This window comes from Balaenoptera physalus (assembly GCF_965194825.1).
Source record: "Balaenoptera physalus genome assembly, chromosome: 15".
In the NCBI taxonomy this organism is placed as follows: Eukaryota; Metazoa; Chordata; class Mammalia; order Artiodactyla; family Balaenopteridae; genus Balaenoptera; species Balaenoptera physalus.
Window position 1 is genome coordinate 13,029,729 of NC_138894.1, and position 26,157 is coordinate 13,055,885.

The 26,157-nt window shown below is 46.6% G+C and overlaps 1 protein-coding gene across 14 annotated transcripts in view; it reads left to right on the forward strand.

Moving 5' to 3' along the window:
* Positions 1–26,157, forward strand: part of BCL2L11 (BCL2 like 11) — a 153,784-nt gene that overhangs the window by 22,666 nt on the left and 104,961 nt on the right. For 4 of the 14 annotated variants that reach the window (XR_014254063.1, XR_014254065.1, XM_082426890.1 and 1 more), the window contains one exon: positions 581–4,502. The exons of 2 other annotated variants lie outside the window; for them this stretch is intronic. Coding sequence is in view for 6 of the 12 variants with exons in the window: in XM_082426889.1 (XP_082283015.1) it covers positions 581–621 (41 nt within the window). In the remaining 6 variants the exon portion in view is untranslated. Of the gene's footprint in view, positions 1–580; positions 4,503–5,741; positions 7,416–8,974; positions 9,100–18,785; positions 23,331–26,157 lie in introns of those variants that run through there. 8 more of the 14 variants (XM_082426883.1, XM_082426888.1, XM_082426887.1 and 5 more) reach the window with 5 other exon arrangements.

Genomic DNA, 26,157 nt, shown 5'->3' on the forward strand with positions numbered 1-26,157 from the left:
TCAGGTGGGTTTCCTATGGAAACCTTGGCCAGCTGTCTGGTTGCTTCCTTCTTGTAAGCTGTGGATAAATCTCAATCGATAAAGATATTTCTGAAGATAGCCCCTTAAGTAAGGAGACTGTTGGGTTGAATAAACATCCCAGAATTTTTACTTCTCCAAATGAGTGTTGACCTTCAAAGTGGCCACCTGCAGGAGCAGTGCTTCCTCCGAACATTTTTGGAGCATCTCTTTTGGAATTGGCGTAGCCCTGTTTTCAGAGCCAACAAGGAAGGGGTCCTTTATGTCTTTTGGTTCAATCCAGAGTCTCCTCAGGGATAAAGATGGACAGCCCCAAAATGCCAGGAGGAGGGGCTTGCTTTCTGCTCCACAGTCCCTGGTAAGTGCCAGGCAAAATGAGCACTTATTTGCCTAAGTATTATGTTCTGTGGTGTGTTTAAAATAAAAACAATAATTTCTTCAAAGTCAAACATTCCTCGTCTCTTCAGGGACCGAGAAACCCTTTCTCAGCTCTGAGTTGCATATTGATTCAGAGCTCAGTTCATGTTGATTAGTTGAAAATCTAATCTCAATTCTACCCCAGTATTTGTAGCTCACCGAACATCTGAAAACAGTATAGAGTGAAATGTTTCCGTGGATTTTCGTTTGGTTTCTGGTTCTGCACCTGAAGCTCCAGTAGTGATGTGCTGGGAACTCAAACAGCTGCTGGCCCTGGGACATGAGAGCATCCTGTCCCCAAGGATGATTGCAGTGGTGTGAGCGCACGTGTAAGACGCAGTCCCGCCGCCCGTAGGATGGTTCTCGTCATCCGCACAGCAGCCCGGCCGGGTGTGGAAAGATGGCAGTGAACGTCAGAATGTGACCTCAGCTCCTTTGAACACCTGCCGATCGGAACAGTGGGGTGGAAGCGGTTGGGCGTTCAGGAAAAATCAGAAGGTTTGGCTTGACTGATGTCGAGCTCATTATGCATCGACAATCTCGTTCTTTTAAAATTTTCCCACTCTTGCTGGCGGTGCTACAGAAAGCCCTTTCCGAAAGCCTCAGCCTGATTTCACTATCAGCCACTTAACCACGATATTAATTTTTTTTCAATCGCTGAGCTTTTAAGATTTGGAATTACCCTCTGGGCTGGAAACTAGTTTTGTAGCTGAACCACAACCGTTAGTTAATGCAATACTGCACATCTTTCAGTAACTCAGAGTTCTTTGGCGTTGAAAAAATGTCCTCCTTTCTACCCACCCGGCACACTGGTATAGAAAAATAGATTAATCATAGACCTCGTGGTTGTTTTGGTTTTGGGGGGTTTTTTTCCTGTAGGAAATCAGGTTACCTGAAATGCTAGATTCTGAAATGCTAGATTTCAGAAAATTCTAGCATTGTTTCCAAGAGTTGATGAAAATTCAACTAACATATCGCACTTTTGACAGAATTGCCTGTGTCTGACACAGTTGCATTCCAAAGTTTTGATTAGTGGTTTTGGTTAGAAAATCTGGGCCCAGCAAGTTCCCCAGCTCAGAATGGTGCTTACAGGATCGGATCCGGCCTTGTGTGGACTTCTGGTTACAGCTTTGGAGTAGTAGCTTTACATTAAGAGCTGTTTATATTTCATTGTGCCTTTTCCTCTTCCCTCCCCTCTCCTGTTTTAGCACCAGGTTTATGGCATGAAATGCTTTCTTAAATGCTGAAACTACATTTTCTGTGGGTGAAAATACACCTCATCACAGTTTCCCCTTTGAAGTTCTTATGTTTATGTAAAATTGCCTTAGTTAAAAATGTGATCTAAGTAAATAAGAGCTTTTGTTTCAAATAAAGACCCATTTTATTGATCAGGTATCAATATTTACGGCTGTTAAGCACATTGCAGAGAGCATAATAAAATGTTTATGTTTGACGTTTATCTGTCTTACAGGCTAGAGATATAAATGTAAATGATCTTTTTGATAAGTGGATTATATTAGCATGGGAGCAGGCAGATTGGGTATCTAGAAAGGATTGTAGGAGTGAGGGTGTGTTTTTTTTTTGATTATCCCCTGCCCTTGAACCCCACCAACTCGAGGTTCACCTTCGGAAGACCGAGCCATGGATCCCTTCCGCATCGTGGTGGTTCGTGCTCTGGGTCACTGGGGGGCAGAATTCAGCAAACTGGTGATAAAGGGAATAAAAACCTTAACTCTGGCTCCGACCAGTGCGGCCATGGGGCTGACAAGCAAATTCTCAGGTCAGCCAGACCCCATTCTTAGTCCTGCTAGGTTCTCACGTGACATGAGACCACATGTGACAGACACCAACATTAAACTAGTGATGAAGTTAAGGAAAAGCCCCCCGCCCCCCCCACCACCAAAAGGAGATATTTTGTTACTTGAGAAATAATCTTTGAAATTTAGGTGGCAAAAATCCACTGTATTAACTGAGATTAAGGCCACCCTTTTAAAATATAGGAATAGGATGCCTTTGAAAATATGCAAAATAGAATTTTTATCTTACAATCTTACCTTAAAACCAGTACTCTCTGTATTTATGGGCTAGGTTTTATTGCAGTGTGAATGTTGGTCATTAATTTTAGGTTTATTCAAGGAATAGGAACAGTATTTGCTTCTCAAAAAAACTCCAATTCTTGAAGCCAGGTGGTGATAGCTGCTGTGTTAGGGTGGTCCGGACACATCAGTCTCCTTCGCAAACGTTAATTTATATTGTATGTTACTATTCTGTAGAAACTTCAAAAAATATATATACCTAAGCACAGTTGCTAGCTCTCTTACTGATCTGTTTTATCAGTTAGTGTATGCTAAGCCTGGTCTAACCAGTTATCTTTGGCTAATACAACTGTCCCGACTCCTGAATGTTCTCCAAAGACACACGTCTGGGCCCCAGAACTGATCCGTGGTTTCTTCCTCCTGCTCAGGATTTCTCAGGACCTGGTCTGTGAACCGTCTGCACCAGGAGTTTGTAGGAGTACAGCCTCCAGGGCTTCACTGCCAGACCACGGGGTTGTGTTTCTCTCTGTGCATTTATTGAAGCTAGCAGTTAGCTATGGAACTCTTCTTTCTGTAGAAGAAACATCTGCTTATCTTCTTTCCCCACAAACAGCAGGGCATTTATCTCTAAGATGAACAAGTTGGATCTGGCCCCCAATGTTCTACATGTCCTTCTCAGCTGCTGGCCAGGTTGATATAGTCACTAGGTGCTTATTTTGATGTGCACCGGCTCCCATGGTGATGCTTCTGGCCGTCAGCCCTCCTGTGAGCCAGACAGAACTTTCTAAACCACATAGGTAAGTGAGGGTGTTAAATAGAATTCAGTAGACTTCACCTGCAGGTTGGGGGAAATTAACCGGGGGAATTAACTTCGTTTCGTGGTATAAGAATGTAAGGTATGAGTATCCTTGTCCAGAAGAAGTTTATCATTTAGTTGAAGTTTAGCATTTAATCTGCAGGGATGTAAGCTCGTGGGAGCAGGGCTTGGGCGTCTTTGGTTGCTGTACCCAGACCATCTCCTGAGCAGTGTCTGGCTCATGGGCATTCATATTCATTGGGTAAATTAGTGAGTATCTTGACTTACTAAACTCTGGGTAACTTGCCAACGGTTTTTACCAGTCTGTCATCTTTGTAAATTACGCAGTCTAGATTTCACAGGTTTTCTTTGGATAATTGGCATTTTCTGCATTTCTGACTCTAGGATTGAAGGCAGATTTACTCTCTCAAAGAGAGCCAAGTGTAGTGAGAAATGAGTGGGGCTCTGGAGCCCAGGAGAGGTGGGTGACGGGTTCTGAGTGACCACGTGGCATCCTGTGCGCTGGTCTGGTCACTTGTATCTGTGGATACATGCGTCTCCCTGAGATAACTCTGCAGGTGATGACCAGTGATCATTCTAAGAAAAGAGGCTTTCCTTTCCCTTCAGGGTGAGTTAACTTTGTAACAACAGCTGCTAAAGTCAGGGAAAGAGCACTTGATTGGCTGATAGTATAAAAAGATAGTAATGATTTGGTACCTGTGATGGACAAAATCCTAAAAGCACTGCAAACCCAGGAGAAGGGAGTGAACTATTACAGACCACTTGGCATCACATATACCCTGGAATTCTGTTTTCTGCTGGTTTAGCTACTTAGAATTTAATTTTAATAGGCTTGTACAGAGTAACGATAGAATTTGTGACAGAGGTACAGCCAACGCAGTTTTCTGTGTGGTTGGAGGAGGGGTATTCAGGGGACGCCTGGCTTATCCCAAAAGTTTCCTGTCATCAGCCTTTGTGCTCGTCACCAGGCATCCTTGGGGAATCTCCCCTCTGGCTCGTTGCCAGCACAGATGATTCTGGAGAGGATGCACGTGTGTTCTTTGTTCAGTGCCCCCACACCTGTGCACATGCACGCACACACATGAGCGCACGCACACACACACACACACAGGACGCCCTGCCTCTCAGCCTTTGTGGGATCGTCGTTCATTTCTCTTGGGTGAGGGCCGGGGGACAGAGAAGTTGGGGCAAGAGATTGAGAAGACTTGGTAAAAGCTCAAAAAAGAGTTCACCTTTAAGTGCTTTTGTAGACCTAGGAACCAACATCACTTTTATTTGCAACGATAAATAAAACTCTTAATACAACATACAAAATTTTTCTTTTTTACAGAAATACAAAACAGGAAGCTATATGCATGTTATGGCAAAATCTGATTATCCTAGGTGTTCAGATTTTTCGCTGTGGTTAAAACGTAACACGTGTGTTGAATTGCCAGTAGAGTGTGTGCTCCTTTTAACAGGAAGTTAGCGTAAGCCGCATGTGAATAGCAGTTGAAATCCAATAATCTCATCTCTTTTCCTGTTACCCGTGTTACCCAGCTGTTCTCTGAGTGTGGAGAGCCCTTTTCCTCGTGGTACTTGGAGAATATCATCTTCCTGATGCTCGGTGGATCTTTGGACAACTCACATTTTTGTGCTCCATTTTTGGCCGTCACGTGGCTTTGAAATGGGCTCATTAACCAAAGGCTGAATGTACTGGGTGTGGATGGGAGTGACAGCTTAATGAAAGGGTGAACCTCCCTCTTTATTTCTCCTTTCAAAAAAGCCTTTGCTCTTACACCCAAAACACTTCCTCTCTCCATGTGGTGTTTGCAGACTTGAGGCCATCTTTATTGGCTGCATTAATATCGAAACAAAACATGCAATTATGCTTTAATTTGGCCCCTTCGTGGCACTTGTGCAGACTGGCTGTGTATCACTGCACCTCCTTCCATGGAAACAAGCTCATTCATTTCTCAGGTTTTCACTGACTTTGCTTTGAATACAACCATTTCATATTCCTCGATGACGTGTGACATTTTCCTAGGAATTTTACCTTGCCTTAAGATCAAAATATAATAGTTATTTTACGGGCAGCCTAAATTTTTACATTCTCATATGTTTCGAGGCTATTTCTTGGGCGGTATCGATTGTGCCGTTTTTGTGTTAGTTTGCCTTCTCGAAATGAAAGTATGTAATTCACTGGCCAGGAGATTTTTAAATTTGGCAATTCTGAATCTCCAGTTGTTGTTGAAAAGGAAATTACTCTGTATTCCTTATTCATGAACTAGAGGTACGTAGCAGAGCCTGCCACCATAATCTCGAATGCATGATTGTAGCTCTTTGAAGTTAGGGAGCGTCCCAAAACATGAAAGCGTGTGTGAGATGGGCTTGCTTCTAGAAACTGACCTTTGGGACTTTCTAAATGATCTATGGAAAACAATGTGATTTTTGTTCTGTTTGTTCTGATGCAGCTTCCATGAGGCAGTCTCAGGCTGTACCTGCAGATATGCGTCCGGAGATATGGATTGCGCAAGAGTTGCGGCGTATTGGAGACGAATTTAATGCATATTACCCAAGGAGGGTAATGATGTTTTCTTTACCCCCTTTCTCCCTCACACCCTACCTCTCCCTGCCATTTAAAAAGAAAAGAAAAGGAAAGACTAGTAATAACCCTGTGCTTATTCTGGAAATGAGCGGTATTACCTATGTGTGACCTGCCATTCTTCCTCCTTTCCCATTTTCCGTTTGTTTTATGGCTGAATGTAAGTGGTGGCCATTAGACAAAATCCAAGGCCGACCAAGGGGTGATAAGAGCACAAACCTTAAACCCTCCATGCTTGAAAAAAAAAAGGGATTATGTATATGCTTTGAAATTTTCCCATATAAATATTAACATAGTGTTCAAGCCAGAGAGGGAGTTTCAGGTCTCCCTGGAGGCAGTTTGGGTCAAAAGTAAAGAAATTTTTAAATTTCCATCTTCACTCAGCCGAAGGGAACGATGCCGGCTCTAAAGTAAAAGTCTGCCCCTGTGATTTGCCAGGCAGTGAGTCAGAGCAGGGGAACCTCTGTGTCATTCCAGCCCCCACTGCTGCCCTTGGTGTTCATTTATTGAAACGTTATTAGGAGGCCAATAATTCGTAGCCTGTAATTTGGGGTATAAAAATTTTACACCTCAAATGGAGTGCCACTGGGATTTCTGAGGTGTGCTGTTGGGTTAAAAAAAAAAAAAAAAAAAAAAAAAATTCAGCCTTAGATCTTACTCTGCAGGCACAGAGTGTATTTTGTTTTGCCCAGTGGCAATATATGTTACCATTTGGACACCTTATTCCCATGGAAGACATTTTAAAATGGGTAGGGTTTAACTCGGGGAGTTAGGCTCTTATGAGCATGTGTGACTACTTCCTGTAGGGATACCCCAGCAAATGTGTGAGAGGATGTGATTTTGGCTTGCTTACCTTTTTTCTGGCAACCATGTATGAAGGTATTTCTGTTGATTTATCCAGAAGGAAGCACTTAACAATTATTTTCTACAAAATAAGACTTAATATCATTCTTTCTTACTGTGTTACTTTTCATCTGACTCCTTTTCTTCCAAACATTATTGTTTCACATGAATACTTTTTAAAGATATATTTTTCTTTCTTTTTTCTTCTGGAGGGAGTTTATGCTTAGGACCCCCCAATATTTCTGTCCTGCTTTCAATGTTAGTCTCTTTTGTAGCTAGCTGTTGCTTAGTAAACAGATGTTACCTGTAAATTGCCTTCAATCAGTCTTGTTTTCCTGTTATATACAATGCCTTTTAAGCTTTTTTAAACATACATGGAGATGTTTTCCCATTACAAGAGAGTCTTTTCGTTTCTTCAGTACAGACTCTCCATAAGGGAGTTAGGGACTTTCAGAAAACTCACACTGGATCCTCTTCATACCCTCTATAGGGTGTGTATGTGTGTGTTTGATGGGAAATGTGCTATCGTGTGATTCTGTCATTAAACGGGAAATGTCACATGGACGAACGGGCTCCGGAATTTCTTGTGATACTGGGTCTAGCTGACAGAATGCCTGGCAGCCTACACCTGACGGGGACCCGCTCACAGAACATGAACTCCCTCTCAGCCTAGATCCGAAATGGCAATCACTTTGGCAAGGTGGGTTGTTTTCTAATTTGCCACAGCAGTTACCGTTCCCCTAGTTCTTCTGCCTCGGTTTCGCTGGTGGGGTTTCGGGGTTCCTGTACGTGTGGACTCAGCTCTCCCGCTTGACTGGGAGACAGTGGTCAGAAACAGGGCCCTAGGACATTCGGGACGTCGGTCCCTTCAAGAGGGTAGGCTGAACACATCCAGTCCTGATTCTGGAACGTGTCACGAATCCAGCAGGAAGAGGTCACTTCTGACGGCTATGGCGGCTTCTCAGGGTGAGCCTGGGCCGTGAACTGACCGGCACGCTGGGCCTGCCACCTCCCCATCCCGTCTCAAAGCGGGTGGTAGAGGTCCTTAGGGCTCCAGGTCTGGCTTGGCTGGGGCTCCGCAGGAGGAGTGAGGCTGCCGGGCTCTGGTGCCTTCAGAGTCCGGGGAGCTCCGGACACCGAGATGAAGTCAGCACAGCTCCATCCTCAGGGGGTTGGATCAGAACCTTTGGCTGGAGAGCCAGATGTGCTTAAGAAGGTTTTGCAAAAGTTTCTCTTTAAACTTACATGAAGTATCAGTGACTCCATGATTGGCGTGAAGTATCAGTGACTCTGCAGAGCTTTCCCCCGAGCCTGCCTGGATGGGTCTGACTGATGCATCTCTGTGGTGGCCCCGAATGGTCGGTGGTGAGACATGGGCTAGGGTGGCGGGGGGGTTGGAGCACAGCCATGCCCACTCGTAGGCTGCCGAGGTGGGGGACAGTTCAGATCACGTGCAGAGGAGACACAGGCCATCGGGTGGTCTTCATCACCAAGCCTCTCCCGTGCAGGTGGGAGAAGAGCCTCTCACGGTTCACACCCCGCCTCCCCACCGTGCTCCCAAGTGTTATTACATGGTTTAATGTTGAAGGTGCTCATATATGTTTTTTCAAATGAGCTGTAACCTGTTTGTTCTCAGTGTTTTGGGTAAGATAAATAGAATGAGTCTCATTGCAGTATTTCGCAATATTTTGTAATCGTGAACCTTATTTGGCATCTCTTAAAAAAGAACCAATGCAAAAATGCAGTCGCTAATCATTGAAAGGACTCTAGCTTTCTAAGAAGGCTGGAATATCGGGGGAGGAGTAGGGACAGACTCTAGCTTATAACCTCATTTTTCGAAAATGAAACAAACATATTCTCCAGGTCTTATAAACAGCCAGTTCAAAACAGCAGACTCTGAAACTCGGGATGGTGACACAGTGACCCCAGGGCCGCAGACGCCTGTGTTAAGAGTTGTCGGATTCAAAACAGTCCATTGTCTGCAGTCACACTGATGGGCCATTGTTGAATATTGGGGGTGGAAATCTGGGGAGGAAATGGGAGGGATTTTGCTTCCAAGTTACGCGCTTGTCTGTCCGGGGAGGTGTCCCTTCTTGGCAAGCAGAGTCCGTCGCCGCGCTGCTTTATGGTGGATCGGAGCCTTTTAAATATTCGGTGTCTCTACTTGCTTAATACTGTTACAGTACGTTTTGTAAAGTGTTGGTCTTTTGTTGCCATGAGCCTTGCGAAGCCTGACAGGATATTTTCCCGTTTTTTCAGTTAGAGCAATAGAGGAAGTTGTCGTGTAGTTGTCATGTGCTCAGTGCACTTGAGGGCAGTGGGGAAGCATATGAGACGGAGCTGTGGAGTCTGAATCCTTGAAGCAGGAGGTGAGAGAGGCACAGGTGAGCGCAAAGCCCCGGTGCATGTTCCCTTCTCCTTTTGTGACTCGGTGGGTGTCATCGCCCCAAACGAACCCTGCCAGGGCAGGGCAACCCGCCCCTCTACCTGATGGGAGTTTTACTGCTCCAAGTCTGCTGTATTTTTGTCACTTTCTGTTTTGAAATAATTGCAGACTTCTACGCCAGAGTTGCAAGAATGGTACAAAGACCCCTCTTGTATCTGCCACCCGAGTCCCCTGCTGTTAACATTCTGCCATGTTTGCTTTAACGTCCTCCCTCCTTGTACCTACTTGTCTGCAAACTAGTTTCTGAACTATTCGAGAACAAGCTGCAGGCACGATACTCCTTTACTCTTAAATTCATCAGCATGTCCTTCCTAAGAATAAGCGTATTCTCTTGTGCAACCGCAGAGTGATTGGGAAATTAACAATGTGGCAGTACTGTTGTGTCATCTGTGGGTCTTATGTAGACTTCGCCAGTTGTCCCAACAGTGTGACATTGTGTCCTCCTCCGTGCATCGTATCGGGAGGCACAGGGTGTCGGTTTGTCCCGTTCCTGGGACTCTGGTCAGAGGTGGTGTCCTCCACTACAAAGTCAGTACTTTTCCATTTGTCATAGAAGGAAAGTGTGTATAAATGAGGAAGAACTTCCCTTTCTCCCCTGTGTTTATTTCGTTTGTCGACTTTAGTTCATGGGTCCGTGTTTAGTTCAACAGGTTATTATGCGTCCCTCTCGATACTTAATGCTCAGATTGTCACAGATTTGGCCAGTGGCAGCCCCGTGGTGCGTCTCTACCATGTCATTAGGCATTAAAGTGCTGCAGCAGCCTAGGCACACGTAGAGCATGTAGTGGGACAAAACCCAAGGGTCCAGAGAAGTGGTGGAGCTCTGGGATTCATTGCTGGACGACCTGCAAGCATACGGTGTCCTGACCCCATAGCTCCCCGTGTCCAGCTCTGTGAGATTCCGGGGAGGGAGGGCGAGGGCTCTCGGGGAACCGCGGGCAGCCAGGGACGTCAGCGGGGAAACTGCATCTCTCTCTGGGGCTTTCTGAAGAGGGCAAGCAGCTGGCTGGGAGCCGCGGTGCAGCGGCATCTGTGTGTGTTGCAGCAGCTGGCACCTTGATGCCTCCTCTTCCCCGTGGGTGGGGGCCTCCACCCAGGCAGCCAGCTTTCCTGTTGTTCTTGATAGCCTCTGCTGGCTTCTTTCACAATTCAGAAATTGCGTGAGTGCAAGTCCAGGTCCCATCTGCTGGAAGGAGCGTCAGCAAGTGTGGGCTCCGGTCCCCTGCAGGCGTGGGATGCCGTGTGCTCATCGCCGGTTCTTGGGGATGGTGTCCAGTTGGATGGGATTCTTGGCCCTGGCTGCGGTCGCAGTCTGAGGCCGTGGAGAGGGTGCTAGACCCTTGAGAACGTGAAGACACGTGCTCTTGGGGTGATAAGCCCCATTCTCTAACCAGCGTGCCCCGGCTCCCCCCTGCCCCCAGTACCGAGGCTGTGATCACTCACATTCTTGCCTTGCCATCAGCTTGTCCAGCCTAAGTCACTCTGTGCTCAAATAGGCTGCTCTTGGTTAGCTGTGGCATGGGGATGTCCCGGTGGGGGACTGCAGTGGACAGCAGCACGCGATGCTAGGACAGGCTCTCTGGAAGGGCCAAGAAGTAGATGAAAACCCTTTCATTGTTTGATCACAAGAGACAGTGTATCTTTTGTTCACACTGCCTGCCTCCTGCTTCTGTCCTGGGCGTGTGCAGGCATGAATTGACCGAACGACATAGAGGGAAGTGTAGCCCTGAACCAAAGTAGAGAAGAAAAGGTGGCTTGCAGGCTGGTTCTGAGGGAAACAACAGTTTAATTGGTGTCAACACATTAGCATTTTCCTATAAGTTGACCCTCGACCATCAAAGGGGCTCTGGGCGCCGACCCTCCTTGGAGTCAAAAATCCACGCGCTGCCATCCCTGCCTCAAGACAAAGGAATTGATAAATGACTCACCCAAGGGCAGGAAGCTGAAACTGTTTGGACAGAATCAGGACTCAAACCCTAGTCCTTTTGATTCCACATACTGTGATCTCTAATTGAACACACACTTTTCCCCCCACTTCGCTAATTTAAAGATCTGTAAAATGAAACAGGTACCATATTGAAAAAAATCCGTGTGTAAGTGAACCTGCACGGTTCAAACCCGTATTGTTCAAGGGTCAACTGTACTATATGTGAACTTGAAATCTGTATGTGTTGTCTTTCCTAACAAGTGAAATTCCCTGTGCTGTTTGATCCTCGTTTTCGGAAGGGATATTCTTCTATAGATGGTCTTCTGTAGCTAGTGGACGGGGAGAGGTCAAAATTGTAGCTTGTTTGGTAATAGCATAAACCGTACTTACGTCCAGAGATGCATGTTCTCAGACGGCCCTCTTTTGAGGCCTTCATTAATCACATGTTGGAGTTTAACAAAATAAGATGCTTTCTATTACTGTCTGAGAAAAGAATAATGAAAAATCTGCATATCAAACATTAAAACTGGGCCCATCCTATCTCATGAGATGATGCCCCACATTTGTCTCACACAGGTTGATAGAAAGACAGTTTTTGTAGCACAACCACCTGTGAGCAGGATAAACTGATGCCTGCCATTTATTTGGGATACAGTTTTCAGGTTTAATGAGTGTCTTCCTTGGAGTTGGATAAGGCAGTTGTGGTCTTAAGAGCCTTGCACACCTGTCTGACACATGCCATATCCATACCACACGAACAATGACAAGACGAAGAGAATGAGCCCATCACGGAGACGCCAGAGCCTGTGAGAGAGAAGAGCCTCCCTCCTGTGACATCAGCTCTGCTGTGTTTCCCTGAGACCTTCCCCGAGAGCATGGGGTTCAGATTATCTCCATGGAGACCGTGGCTGTGGAGGGCTGAACGAGGGCTTCCCATGACTTGTGGAGGATAAAGGGTGATCTCGTAGGAAGATGCAGCTCATAGACAATTGCAGGGACCTTGGGGTCAGACCCCATCTGTCCACTTTCAGGAGCCCCATTTTCGGTCAGTCTCTTAGGGATGTAGTGACGATTAAACCAAAGCATTTAGAGATACCTCTAGAAAATGCTGTTCATCATCCCTTGCTACCATCCTTCTGTTTTGTCTCACTTTGAACTGTCGTTGAGACTTTTCTCCATCGGTCTTTAAGCTTTGGATAGAGAGATACTAGTAACTTTGTTCACCTGTGTGTCTGCTAAGTACCCAGCTTGTTAAAGGAAATGTCGGGGGGGACCCCCGGGGGCGGGGGGTGGGGACCCCGGACGTGCTGCGTCTGTCTGGGTTACACAGATGTGAGCCGAGGTTGAGGCGCTGGTGTGTGTGTGAATGGCTGGGTGGGCACCGAGCTGGATGTGGCTTGTGTGCTCGTTCACACCGCCCGCGAGGGCGCCGTCGGGCTGTGGCAGGTGGGCACACCTGCATGGCTGCCTGGCCCTTGGGGCACCGGAGGCCATCAACACGTAACCATTTGGAGATGCAGGTGCCGGGAGGGGGACTTCAGAGAGGTCGAGCTGGGTTTTTTTTAATCTCTTGAGGAGGAAATGGAGATGCACTTTGAGGCTCGGCCCTCCTGCAGACATACAGAAATAATCAGCCTATCACGTCATCCTCCGCTAGACTTCTTCCAGCTGAGCCAAAGCAGAGGGGTTTGAGCTGCGGTTAAAGTGCTTACATCTCATTAGCATTTGTCGGAGGCTGGGGCATTTTAGAACAGCGTGTTCTTGCTCTGCGTCTAATATTTTGTCTAATGGTGCCTCATGCGGGAGTTGTAAGAGCCATCTCTCCGTCTTCTCCGTGGCTGACACAGTGACACACCTCGAAGGTCACGGGCCGGGGTTCTTCATTTCAGCCAGCTTGGACCGTGGGGCCTGGGGGCCGACAAGTTATCTAGAGATCTGCTGAGGGGAGGGGGAGGTATTGTACTAAGAAAATGCAGTGCATGCCAGGTTAATGGGAGAAGTGATTATTTGTCCTACCAAAAGCGGTACCTGTAATAGATTCTTTGAAATGATGCACTGAAAATTGGAAAGTGGGATTTGTGCAGATGCAGTCTTTCTGCGACGTTAGAGGATCACATACATCATCACCCTAGCGGGAGAGCTCACTTCTGGTGCTTGGGGTGGAGGGGGGCACCGCATCCGGTGAAGGAGCTCCGCTGGCACCCTTTCCACAGCTGTGTTGACATCAAAGCATGTTAGGCACTAGCTATGCAAATGCCCATGTTGCCTTGGTGATAAATAGAAAGTGAATTTGGTCTTTGGGCAGCATTGCAGCAGCATGTCTGACACCTGCGGACAGCAGTGGATATGGAGCCTGCACTGGAATCTGAGCTGAGATGTCCTTTGTCGGTGGTTCTTGGTCTTAAAGTGGAGAGAGACCAGGTCTTCTTAGCAAGTCTCCACATTGAGTCGTCACACATGGGCCCTGTTCCTCTCTGACCTCTGTGTCACGCGCTTGTCACTTAAAATAACGTTTAGATTGATGGGTTATGAATGGGTAGAGGTGGTCTTCCATCCATCACCGGGGCCGCTCTGTCCCTTGCCTCACTCTGTCACCTGTGATGATGGCAGCTCTCAGCACTGTTCTGGAAGATGCTGTGACCGCCCCTGGGGGAGCAGATGCCATCCAGACAGACAGACACTCCATCCTCACTGGCCCAAACTGGAGCAGAGGTTCTCTCTTTGTCAGAGCCCTTCCTGGTCTCAGAGTCCAGAATTGAGTCTCCTATAACGTGTTCCCACTTAAAAATGTATCTACCTTAAAAAAAAAAAAAAGAAGTTTAGGATGTCTTAGGCATTCAGTGTTGAAATTCTATAAGAAACAAGTTTTTGAACAAGTTTTAAAAAATTGCTCAGAGTCTCAGAGTTCTGCGGATATACCTTGCTTTTTGGTTTGTCTCCTAGAGTTTGGTATTGAGCTCTTTTTGATAAGACGGTGAAAAATCATGTCCTTGTTACCTTGACTGCCAGGAAACTCTTCCCTTAACTGTGGTTCTGTTGCAGCAAATCTCAGCCCTAGTTCCCAGGGTAAGTCTCTCTTTCTTAATATTTGTGATCTTCCTCAACCTTTATTTTTACGGCACTGTGCGCATCTGTGTGGTTTTGACGGTAAGCCCCCTTGAGTAATGCTGAGTGTACCTGTGGGTTGTATGTACTGAGTCACTGGGCCCAGCGAGGTTTGACCCTGCCTTTGGAGCCCAGATCGGTGAGTGTGTGTTCTGCACTGAGCTGGAGTTGAGCTGAACTGTCGGGGTTACTTGGTGGTTCCTGACCTGCAAGCTCCGTCTGTGAAAGGGCAGGAGAGCCACGCTGGCTCGGGGGTCGTGAAGACTGAAAAGGCGTGTGCCAGGTTGTTCCATTTATCGGTGACAGCGGGCGATCCTTCTCATCCCCAAGCTCAGGCTCACAAAGTCCGAAGGCTTGCTGTGTCTTGTGTACTTTCCGGAGGCTGGGCTCCTCTCCATCTGCAGGAGAGTGAAGCGGGATCAGAGCGGCCCACTGCGGGTATGTTGTGGTCAACCTGGCCAGTTCCCCGGGGCAGCCTGGGCTCCAGGCCTCTTTTGCATGTGGCACACCTGCCTCCCTGGTTTGGCTGTGATTGTTTTGGCATTAAAATGTAATTAAATTCCCTGATACTTGATTGGTGGCCTCGAGTGCAACCTGAGGCGGTCCCGGTGCTACAGCCATGGTGGTCGCCGGCGCTGTGTCGGGTCCCTGAGCCTCCTCTCCTGTCCCACCCCACGCGGAGGCCCAGCTCCTCGACATACGGGCTGCTCCCCGGTCACGACAAGTCAGCCTGGACCCTACTCCCCACTCCAGGGCGGAGCCTCGGTACAGCCTACCCCCGTGTGCCACCCAGGTGAGCCCGTGGCCTCTGGTGTGGACGTGCAGGGAACGTCCCTGCTGAATGCTCTTGACATTGTCTCCAAGGTCATATTTCACATCTTCAAAGAAAACCTAAGTCTGTCCGGGGAAACTCAGAGCTCCTGAATCCATCGCTTCCCTTTATGGGACGATTCTTGGATGGAACAGTCCCGGAATTTGACGCTGCTTTTCATTCTGGCTTATTGTGAAAAATCAAATACTACATTTTACCATAAAATACGATTTTTACCAAGCCGTCTGCTCCTTCTTGCGTGCAGGGCCCTGCCTCTCCTCCTGTAATTCCCTCTCCTTTCCTCCCAGTAACTCTTCTTTCTCTGACTCAGCATGGGGCTTGGCTCTGTGCCTTCCTGCCCCGGCTCTCCTGGCCCCGCTGCCCGCCTCTCTGGCCGATGCTTCTTTCTCTGTCATTGTCTTTACCTCTGTATTACCCTTGTCACAAGATCGTGTTCATTCGCATGGCTCTGTCCCTCAGCAGGGTGTAAGCTCCGTAAAGAAGATGCTGTCATGTTGCTGTTCGGACAAGAAGGACCCTCCGCATCTTGACTGCGTTTTGGTGTAGGCTTCAGGTTTCACTGGCATGTGTGGATGTGTTTCCGTCTGCGAGGTGGGAACTTGCACTTGCCTGCCTCTGGCTCCTGAGACAGGGCAGCTCTCTCTCGGGCTGTTCTCACTGATGGTGGCCCCGTGGGCGCGCTGTACGGTGGGCTGCGCCGTGCTCTCCTGCATGCGGTGCTGGTGACTCAGGAGTGCCCACGAGACTTAACTGGGTGCAGACAGGCTACGAAGTCGAGCGTTGCCCGTGATGCCGGAGCCCCTGAGCCAGAGAGGAGCATGGGCTGTCAGGATGGCCATAAAAGTCAGTTACCCCAAATAATGCGCTTCTTGATCTAGACCGTGGAGATGAAAATCCCAGTTGGATGGGATCCTGCACTTTGTATATGTGTGTGTGTGAGACATAAATTGTCTGTACCTAGGAGCGTATTTAGTTTTTTAGTTCTTCTTCCAAATGAATCATTGTCACATATCTTTCTAAAGTGTTTTTATGATTTAGACTAAAACAGCATTACGAAACTATGAGCTAAGAAGTTTTGTTTTTCACTTAAAAGGTGAAGGACCAGGAATGGTGGTTAAGCATGAGCGGGTGTATTAGTTGCTAGGGCGGCCGGAGCACAGGACCACGGACAGGGGGCCTTAGACAGCAGAAATGTATTTCTTCACAGTCCTGGAGGCCAGAAGCCTAAGATCTCACGCTGGCTGGGCCGACCACGCCTGCCCCACGTTAGCGTCGTCAGGCCCAGACTGTGTGCTCGGTGACTCCCGTAAGGAAGCTGATCAGTACAGTTGCAGGTGTCAGAGGGCAGCGTCTGCCCTGGCACCAGCTGCCCATCCTCCAGCTGTTTGTGAGGTGTGGGCCATCCACGCTGTGCCAGCAGCAGCTTTGGTGGACTCTGCCAGCTGTCGAGGGCTTTCTGGGCTGGCAGGGCTCTTGGAATCAGTGGTAATGGCTTCCTCCACGGAATGTCGTCCAAAAGCAATCATTCGCTGGTTTAACGGCGTGTGCCGTGTTGTCACGCGTGCTGTCGAGGGGCCAGGTGTCCCTGTATCCTCGCTAACCCAGATGTTGCAGCATCTTCTCATTTGTCAGGGATTGGGTGTTCCTTTTAACAGACCTTTCCTGCCTTCCCCTGCCACCCTGGCATGTCTTTGCATAACCCCCCCCCCATATTATTTTCATGTGACACGAAAGCAACAGTCTAAAAAACTCGGGAAGACTTCTCTCATCCTACACCTGCTGTCCTCAAGGGTGCGTGGAAGGTTTCTCCTCTCAGACACTGCCAGTTCTGGAATAGAAAATTGGCTAAGTGTCAGCAGTTGGGGTCTGTCCCTACTGTGTGACCCAGTCCCCTCGTGGCATCATTTTGACTCCATTCTCCGGTCCTGCTGAGGCCAGCGGTGACAACTGTTTGGCTTGAGATTTCCCACCTTGAGGTGATGATTTAGCTCAGCCCTGCATACACTTTCTTCATTTTAGTAAGTCGTGGTTTTATTTTGAATAAGCCTCTTTCAACCTGTTAATATTAGTCTCAACTAAAATTAACCTTCCCCTAAATTATTCTCACCCAGAAGAAGCAAAGTAATTTTGAAAGTTAAATCAAAACAAAGCAATCTTGTGTGTCAAGCAGATAAAAATCGCAGACTGTGGTTACGGAGCGCCTCTACAGGAATCGCTTACATAAAGCTCATTTCCTCCAGTCTGGTTCCTGGTTCTGGAAGGAGCAAGGGAAGTGCTCCGGCCTTATCACAATTCCATCCCGTACAACGAGCCCCAGAGGGCTGTGTAAACAGTGGCGGAGAGGGAGCTCTGCTTGCAGCTGGCGTCTGTGAACAGCAATTGTGTCTGGGAAGGGGGCGCCTGTCCTCAGCCTGCCCCGTGGCCGGTGGTCCCGTGGATGTGTGTTGGAAAGCACCCCCGAGCCCTCCGGAGTGAGAAGGGGGTTGGTGGAGCGCTCCAGACAGAGCAGGGAGCTGGCCTGGGGTGTGGATTTCAGACCTGAACAGGGAAAGTGGTCACAGCTCCTGACACGGAGGCAGATGTGCTCTGTTACCAGCTTTGGCTGCTCTGAGTTTACACCCTGCACTTACCCGCGAAACGGACTAGAGCTCGGAAGGTGGAAGACCCAAGGACCTCTGAGACCTTGAAATACCCTGGCCGTTTCCTTTGGAACAGTTTCTCAGCTTGTCATGATCCTATGGTGGGCCCCAGCAAACAGGGCTTTTCTATTTTTCATTGCTCTTTGCCTGCCACTCCGGGGTACTGGAGGGGCCAGTGGTTGACGCCGCCTGTGTCGGTGACCGTGGCCGCAGCACTGGACCAACAGCGCTTACCCAGCGGAGCTGCCCACCGACAGCCAGAGACACGGTGGCACATCAGTGCTCCACTTTATTTAGCTTCTTAGGGCAAATTACCCCGAATTACTGATTTCTCAAGTAAATGACAGCCACCTGAAACTCACCCTTGAGGGAGTCTGAAACATTTGAATGTTGGTAACTTGGGCAGTAAGATGGTTACCTTGCATCCACCAAGTTCTTTCTTTCCTCTCTTCCATCTGCTTTACCTGCGCCTCTCTTCACGGGACCCCCCCGACTCCGGGACTTGGGAGTGGCTTTTCTCCAGCACCTGCGCAGAGCCGGTGGGGATACTCGTTTTCCAATGGTTGCTACGTTTCCTGATCAAGGCAGCTCCAGCCAGCGATGGCGTCACCTGTGGAAAGAATATGTGGTTTTTAGAAGGGGAAACAGTGCATCTATTTGACAGACCTGGGGCAGTTACTGTCTGCTAAGATTTCCACTACAGATGCAAGAAGAAAGTGTCCTCACACTTTCTGTCTGTCTGATTGTGGCAGCCCAGATTGAATGGGGGAATACAGGGAAAAATTGCAACTCACAAATAACCTTGTGAACGGTAAAAGCCTCCTTTATTCCAAAGAGGAATTTACAAGAGTTTACAATTAAAAAAAAAAAAGGTGGGGGGGAAACAGATTCAGGGATTCTCTTTGAGTTTTCTAAACATCCTTTTGGTCGCTTTAAAGAAAACCATCATTCGGTGTGCTTGCTGTTTATGCAGTGACGTCTCAGGGAAGAAGTGGCCCTTTAAGAGGCACCTTCATAGCTGTTCAGATGGGATTGTTTGTTCCCTTAAATGTGGGTTCCCCCGCCAGCCCCCGAAATAAGTCGGGGCTGGAAAGTAAGGAGCTTTCCTTTTGTTGTTTCAGGTCTTTCTGAATAATCACCAAGCAGCCGAAGGTCACCCGCAAATGGTTATCTTACGACTGTTACGCCACATCATCCGTCTGGTGTGGAGGATGCAGTGACGGCGGGTTCCTCACGGAACCGGGATGTGCAGACATTTTGCTCGTTCAGACCGACAAGCCCAGTGCCTCGGTGTCTCGGTGCCCTTGCTGTGCAGCCCGAGGTCCCTCGCCGGAGGGGGCGGGCGGGGAGCCTGCCGGCATGGCCCCGGAGAACACCGAGCTGCACGTGGACCTCACCTTGTCTTTCATCATCACCACGCGGCCGAATTTCTAACAGAAGCTTGTTGTGAATGTAAATGAGGGAGGATTGTCTTTTTAAACAATGTACAAATCATGGTTCTTTGGAGCAGGATTTTATGCAAGAATGGTGTTTACATGCCGTGTGTTTTTTTTTGTTGTTCCCACCTTCTTTGATAAGAACAGGTTTTTCAAAAAGGAAACGGAAACTTTTTAACCAACTCGTGAGTGATTTTTGTACTAAAATTTTAAGAACCTTTTGCCTACTCTCAGAGGATTGTGTAAACTCTGCAGTGGAAACTGAGCCAGCTGAATTATAAAGCTGCCTTAGTTTATTTTTAGAGGTCACCATACAGCATTTTTAAACAGGAGAGGTATGATGCGGCCCCTCCCTTCCCTGCCATTGCCTCTTGGACCTTTTTTTTTTTTTTTAAAGTCATTATTATTAATACCAAAAAAGTTCTTAGGAAATGGAACTGGTAAAAGGGGCAGAGGGGTCTCTTGTCAGCCTGTATTGACATGCCACTCCCATTTTGTAAATATCTACTTACCTCCTTAAATTCAGTTGCGTCTGTGGCAAAATTTCATACTCTTCTTGTGTTTCTCCTTACGTCCTTTGGTGACGCTCCTCCAGCCTGTCGGGACCCTGATGCACACATTTGGTCCAGTGTATTTTCATGGTAAAAAGTATAATTGGGTCGGAACATGAGTTAGTATCTGCCTGCATCAGACACAGGTCTGTTGGTCTATTGGTAGCTTACTCACTGGGAGGTGCTCGATGTTGGTTTTCGTTTGGTTTTGATGGGCTTGTCGTTTAGAAGTGTTCTGAAGAGGTAATGGCGGTCATAACACAAGGGGTGCACTGTTGGCTTTTCTGGATGCAGGCCTTCCCATATCGCAGGATGGACTCTTAGCCTAAGGCCCCCAGGTGGTTAACATGCCCACGTGCAGCCGAGTTCCCGTCGAGGTATCCAAGCTCGAGCCCTTGTGGGAACTGGTGCAGGCTATGGGCGGGACTTGAGACAGCTGTTTCCTGGGCATCCTGGCTTTTTGTCCAACTCAGAGTTCATCTGGCTTTTGATGGCTAACACTTGGTTCCCACTCTTTGAAATACAGATTTAATTCTGCTCTCGGCAGTTCCATTAAAAACCCCGTTGGACACAAGTCTGAAATGGTCCCTTGGCCTTCTGACAGATGTCTGTGTCACTTGTTCCACTTCTCTTGGGACGGCTGGATTTTGTCAGGCCCCCTTCATGCGGCCACTTCTGTTGGGGATGCCCTTCCTCCGCGCCTGCCATGATGATGGCAGAGAATGGAAGCCCACGAGTTGGTCAGTCTTTTCAAAGGCAGTTAAACTACTGGGGAGACCCAAGAAAGACAGATTAGGGAGCATTGAAAGAGGGGAGGTGGAGATCATTCTGTGAACCCCATCACTCTTAGTTTTAGAAACCTCAGATCATTGAACAGCTTTTTAAAAAAGATGCGTGATTTTTCAGATGAGTCAACAGTGCCAACAACTATCGTATTTGCTTTTGGCCCATCGAGAACCAGTGTTTTCACGTTATCAGTTGGAAAAATTGATTCATTTTTGTATCTTCATAATTTTATATAAGTATATATATATATATGTTGCATATACACTTTTTCCTTAGGTAGAGATATTTGACTCCAAATATTCTTCCCTCTAAAAGTTTTCTTTTCCCCAGATACCTTCTTGGGGTCTTGAATTGTTTTAAAGCTGTGTTGAGTCTCAGCTTGTGTCCTTGACATGTCTTGAACCCCTCTGCAGGGTCCTCAAGTCCACGCGGTTGTTAAGGTGGTTGGTGGAATTGCAGCCGTGGGCCTGCTGGACACACACACCAAAGACGTATTTGGTTCTGGGCCGCTCCCCTCCCAGGATCTCCATGCTCTATACGGGCCAGTCTCTCGGACTGGAGCACTTTATTCTGTTCCTTCAGCCCTGGTGCCCGGGGGCTGAGTGCTCGCTCACCCACGTGCAAGTTTACCTCGGGCTCGGCGGCCTCCAGGCCCCAGGGCTGGCCGTGGAAGCAGCTGGTGAGGAAATTAGAGATTCTATGAATTGTAGAAGTATTAAGAGGGTGTTGCCCCAGGACTTAAGAGAGGTGACTGGACGTCTCTGTACTGTACGTATCTGTTTATCAAGATGCCTCCCTGCAGAAAGTATACCCACTGTGGGTGTACCTTTGACTTCTTATTTTTCCTTTCTTTGACTTTTTATAGAGAAAAAAATAACTCGATCCCTTTTTGGAAACTGAATGCGGGTTTTGTGCCTTGACCACCTCGTCTCACGTGAGGTTTGTAGAAAGTGTCCTGTGACTTTTCACAGAAATGCAATAAACACACACGAAATTAACTTCATGAGTGAATCTGCAAATTACCTGGACTCCTGTTTATGAAGAATTTTTTTTTTTTCTTGGTTGTGGAGAAACCAGGTGAAAATTTCTTCCGAGTTAAAAAAAAAAAAAAAAATGTACACAGTAGACGACAGCTTTCTCCTGTTTCCCCTTCTTAATGTTGTATATATTTTGACTATTTATTAGATTAGGAAGTCATATTTTACTTATCAACTGAGCCAAACGTCTGTGTGCAATTATTATGTTTCCTTTACCTTTCTTGTAAAATTTTGTACAGCATAAATGAGTAAAAAAAAAAAAAAAAAAAAAAAAAAATCACTGTTTTTACTAAACTTTTTCAGAATTGAGGATTGTAAATATTGTAGATTCTTTTTCTGTGTAATGTGTCCTACTGTTTCATAATGCTGTAACTTGTAGAGATGTTGTATATTTATTTCCAGCTTATTTAATGTCTTAAATTCTGAAAAGTGTTGACCTCCCTGACCCCTACCCCCTGCTGTCCTGTTAATTGCTTTAACTCTGAGGGTGGCGACTGGTTAGCTCACTGCAGGCCACGTGGTCTCCCCCGGGGTGGCCCTCCAGCTTTGGTTCCTGGTATTTCTAGTCAAATGGGTTTAGATTCATAGAGTTTGCTGTCCTCATGTTGAAGTTTGTGTTTAGACACCAATGAGAGACCATAAACCTAGCAGGCTGTCAACTTCTACTCTAGAGCTTTCCAGTGACTTTCTCTTGTTCCCCAACGGCTAGCTTCTCATGGAAGCAAATGCTGTTAACTCCAGGCCGTATTTTAAAGCCAAAATGTATAGGGGTGTGTGTGTGTGTGTGCGCAAAAAGTTCGTTCGGGTTTTTCCATTACATCTTGTGGAAAAACCCGAACGAACTTCTTTTGGGCCAACCCAATATGTGTTATGGGCAGTTGGGAAGGATTTTTTTCCATTGAAAATTTATCCCTGACAAGTACCATGTTCAGAGAAATGGAAACGTCTTCTTCCGGAGGTGCTGTCGTGAGATTGCTGAGGGCAGGGGCCAGACAGGATGAAGGCGCAGTGGGACCAGTGGCCCCTGCTTCCAGAGCGACTTCAGGACCTCCTCCCACCACTAACCCCTCCCTGGCAACGGATGAGTAGTTGAGTTCCCGCCGCCCGCTCTGTGGCTTCCTGTGCTTTGAGGTGGGGACTAAACCGTGTGTCTTCAGGAACTAACTGTACAGCCCCTGCCCTGAACCATTCGGTCCCTGCATTTGATCCACCTGCTGCTTCAGGGTGACGCTTCTGCTTCTCCAAAGCCTTCGAGAGAGGTTGGGGGCCCCACTGGACTGGCTGTGAAGAAGTGGAAGCTTGAAAGAGACTTCCTAGCGGTTCTGTGTCGATGGCTCTTGTCATCCCTGCTGATTTAGCCTGGTGCCTGCGTGTGTCAACCCCGCACACGCGTGTGTGCAGGAATGTGACCGCGCGTGTCGCTAAACCAGCTGGGGTAACTCCTGTCCTGCTCCAAACAGCATTGTGTGCAAGAAGCAGCCTCAAGCTCCCGGCTAAGTAACTTGACTACTTTTATTTGGGAATTTCAGACTTTAGAAGCTCTCTTAACGTTTTATGTCCAGGTTCTGTGACCACTAGTTACTGTATCAGAACTCATCAGGTACTCATTTATAAATAGCACTGATCTGTCTGTATACTGATTCATCACTAACTTGTTTCCTAGGACCCAGCGTATGTAGCATATGTATTGCAATTTCCCTGGCTTACTTGTGTTTTGCACTGATGAATTTTGACAGGGTAATTGCCACTTTACTTGTGCAATACTGCTGTAAATAACTGCAGATTTTTTTTTTTTTAAAGAAACTCAATCTTTTATGTTCTTAATGAATTTTATATAAATAAAACTTTCAACTAGTTTTGGTGAGCTGTTTGATTTGTTTCACGAAATGGTGGAGAAACAGCTGAAATCATATGGATATATACACGCCCACGCTCTGCCCTTATCAGTCGTACAATGTATTCCGGACACGCAGATTTCGTGAATTCTCGCTTGAAGTCAATTCTGTGTAGTATACTTAAAAGCAAACCACTCTTTAAAGTTTTGAAGTGGCTGGGGAGAGCGACTGCAAAGTTTTCTGCCCACGTAGTCAGGTATGACTCAGCACCTGGGGGTGGGGGGTGGTATTAGGTGACAGATCTGAACTGTATTGATTAGTGATTATAGCAGATACCCTGCCATCTCACCCCGTCTCATAGTTTGAAGAAAATTCAAAAGGATAGAAGTCTGGCTTGACTCTAGTAGAAAGCTGTTCTATAGCACCTGCTCGAAGCCACGAATCAACAGGTGCCTGGACCCGTGTGTGTGTGTGTGTGTGTGTGTGTGTGTGTGAGAGAGAGAGAGAGAGAAATCACTGCCATCTTATAAGGGTCCACGGAGTTTGGGGAGACCTGTGCTACGTGGTAGGTGAGAACTGGTTTAGGAATGGCAGAGAGAAATGAAAGGCTGATTTGGGGATATAGGTTATAAAATCCTAAATAAATTACATAATTTGCCACTTTTGCTCTGAAATAAGTGCTGGGAAAGTTAAAGCTTGGGTGAGCTTTGTTTTAAACTGGTAATAGATTAATGCTTTTCATTTTAATTAGGCAAGCAATACATGCGTGTATATATACATTTATTTCAAATCAAGTGGTTGTTCTGGCTCATGTACCTCATCTTGCTTCCTCAGCAAGGCAGGAGTTTGGATTTTTCCAGCCCATTTTCTCTGCTGTGTGTGTGTGTGTGTTTACTTATTCAGCAGTTTTGCTTTTCTGTAAATGCTGTACAGTCAGTACGTGGTTCTGACTTAGCGGTAGGTCATAGGTTTTTCCGTAGTGACTCCATTCTAACCACTGCACACAGGAGTAAAAGCTCCTTGCCTGGTGTCCTGCTATGGCTTTTCTGCATCTTCGGCGCTGCCTGGTCCATTCTTCGCCAGCCTGCAGGAGAGGTGCTGGGTGATGGTTCAGGGTGGTGGGATTAGCGGCTTCAACAGACTCACGGGTACTGCCAAACTGGCTGTTCTGCTTCACACGACCACCCACTGACGTCTGCCAAGCGTCGCAAGACGATACCAGCCTGGAGGGGGGAGAGGGGTGCTGTTGTCTGAATTCAAATTTTCCACTTTCAAAGAGGAGGATCTTTTCAGACATTGTTGGCATCTGCTTTTTTTTCTAAAGGCCTTTGCTTATTTTCAGTTGGGTTTTTTATTTTTCCTATTGATAATTAGCTCTTTGTATATTCTGGGTAAAAATCTCATATCTTGGAAATATGTTTCCTCCAGTCTGTTATCTTTTTTTTCTCAACATTTTATTATGGAGATTTTCAAACATACAGAAAAGTTGAAAGGATGTACAGAGAACACCCATATACCCACCACTTAGATTCTACCTTTCACATTTTACTCTTACTTCCTTGATTCTGTATCTATCCATCCATTCTTGCATCTTACCTTGTGACGCATTTCAAAGGAAATCGTAGTCATCAGCAACCTTATCCCTAAATACTTCAACACGTATATCATTTAGAGTTCATTAATTTTTTATAAATTTTTTCTGAGATAAAATTTACAGGTAATAAAACAACTCTTAAGTATGCATTTGCTAAGTTTTGACCAAGGATGCAGATGTCACCCAAACCCCTATCAAGATAAGGAGCATGACCGTCACTCCTGAAAGTTCCTTCCTGCTGCCTCTCAGGCAGTCCCTACCCTCCTGCCTCCAGCAGTGACCTCAGTTCTGATTTGATTTTTTTCTACCATAAATTAGTTTTTAGGAGAGTTTGAATGGGCTCATGCAGTGTGTGGTCTTTTGTGTCTGATTTCTTTTTTGCTCAGCATAATGTTACAATCATCAGTAATTTCCTTTTTCTTGCTGAGTATTCTACTGTACAAACAGACCACACTTTCTCTGTTGTCTTATTAATGAACACCTGAGCTCTTACAGTTTGGGCTAGGATGAATAAACCTATGAATATTCTTGAACACATCTTTTTGTGAACATAGGTTTTGTTCCACTGCATGTCTTCGAACTGCTGTTGGTGTATTTGATGTCGTTCTCACCACTTTAGAAGTCAGATTTATTCATCTTACTTAGGTTTCTGTATTTTGTATTTTAAGAGCCCTTCCCTAGGCCAAAGTTTTAAATATATTTTGTGATATATTCTTCATGTAACGCCACGGTTTGTTTTCATCTTTAACCCGCCTGGATTTTTTTTTTTTTTTAATGATATAATGTGAATCTAACTTTATTTTTTTCCCCCATAGACAGCCAGGACTGTCCTCTTTTCTTCACATGAAATGGCTCTTTGACATCTACCAAATTCTCCTATTATGTGGTTCTGTTTTTCAACTCTTCTTTTTTCCAGTGATCTTTTTGTTTTCATCTACATGATGCTAATTACTGTGGTGGTGTAATATGTTTTGAATTTCTCGTCTTTATTTTTCAAGACTGTCCTGGCCATTCCACATTTTGTCTTTCACGTGCAGTTTGGAATTAGTTTAAGCATCTTGGAAAGTTCGGTGGGTGTCTTAATTTGGGATTGCAATGACCATATACATTTAGGGAGCGTTGCCATTTTCCCAAGATGTTTTCCAAGGCAGTCAGCTCGTACTTTCATCTATTAGGCTTCTTTTTGATGCTGTTAGCGCGCTTGACTTTTCTTCCCACACATCCTGCACATTTCTTGTGAGCTTTTCTCTAGGG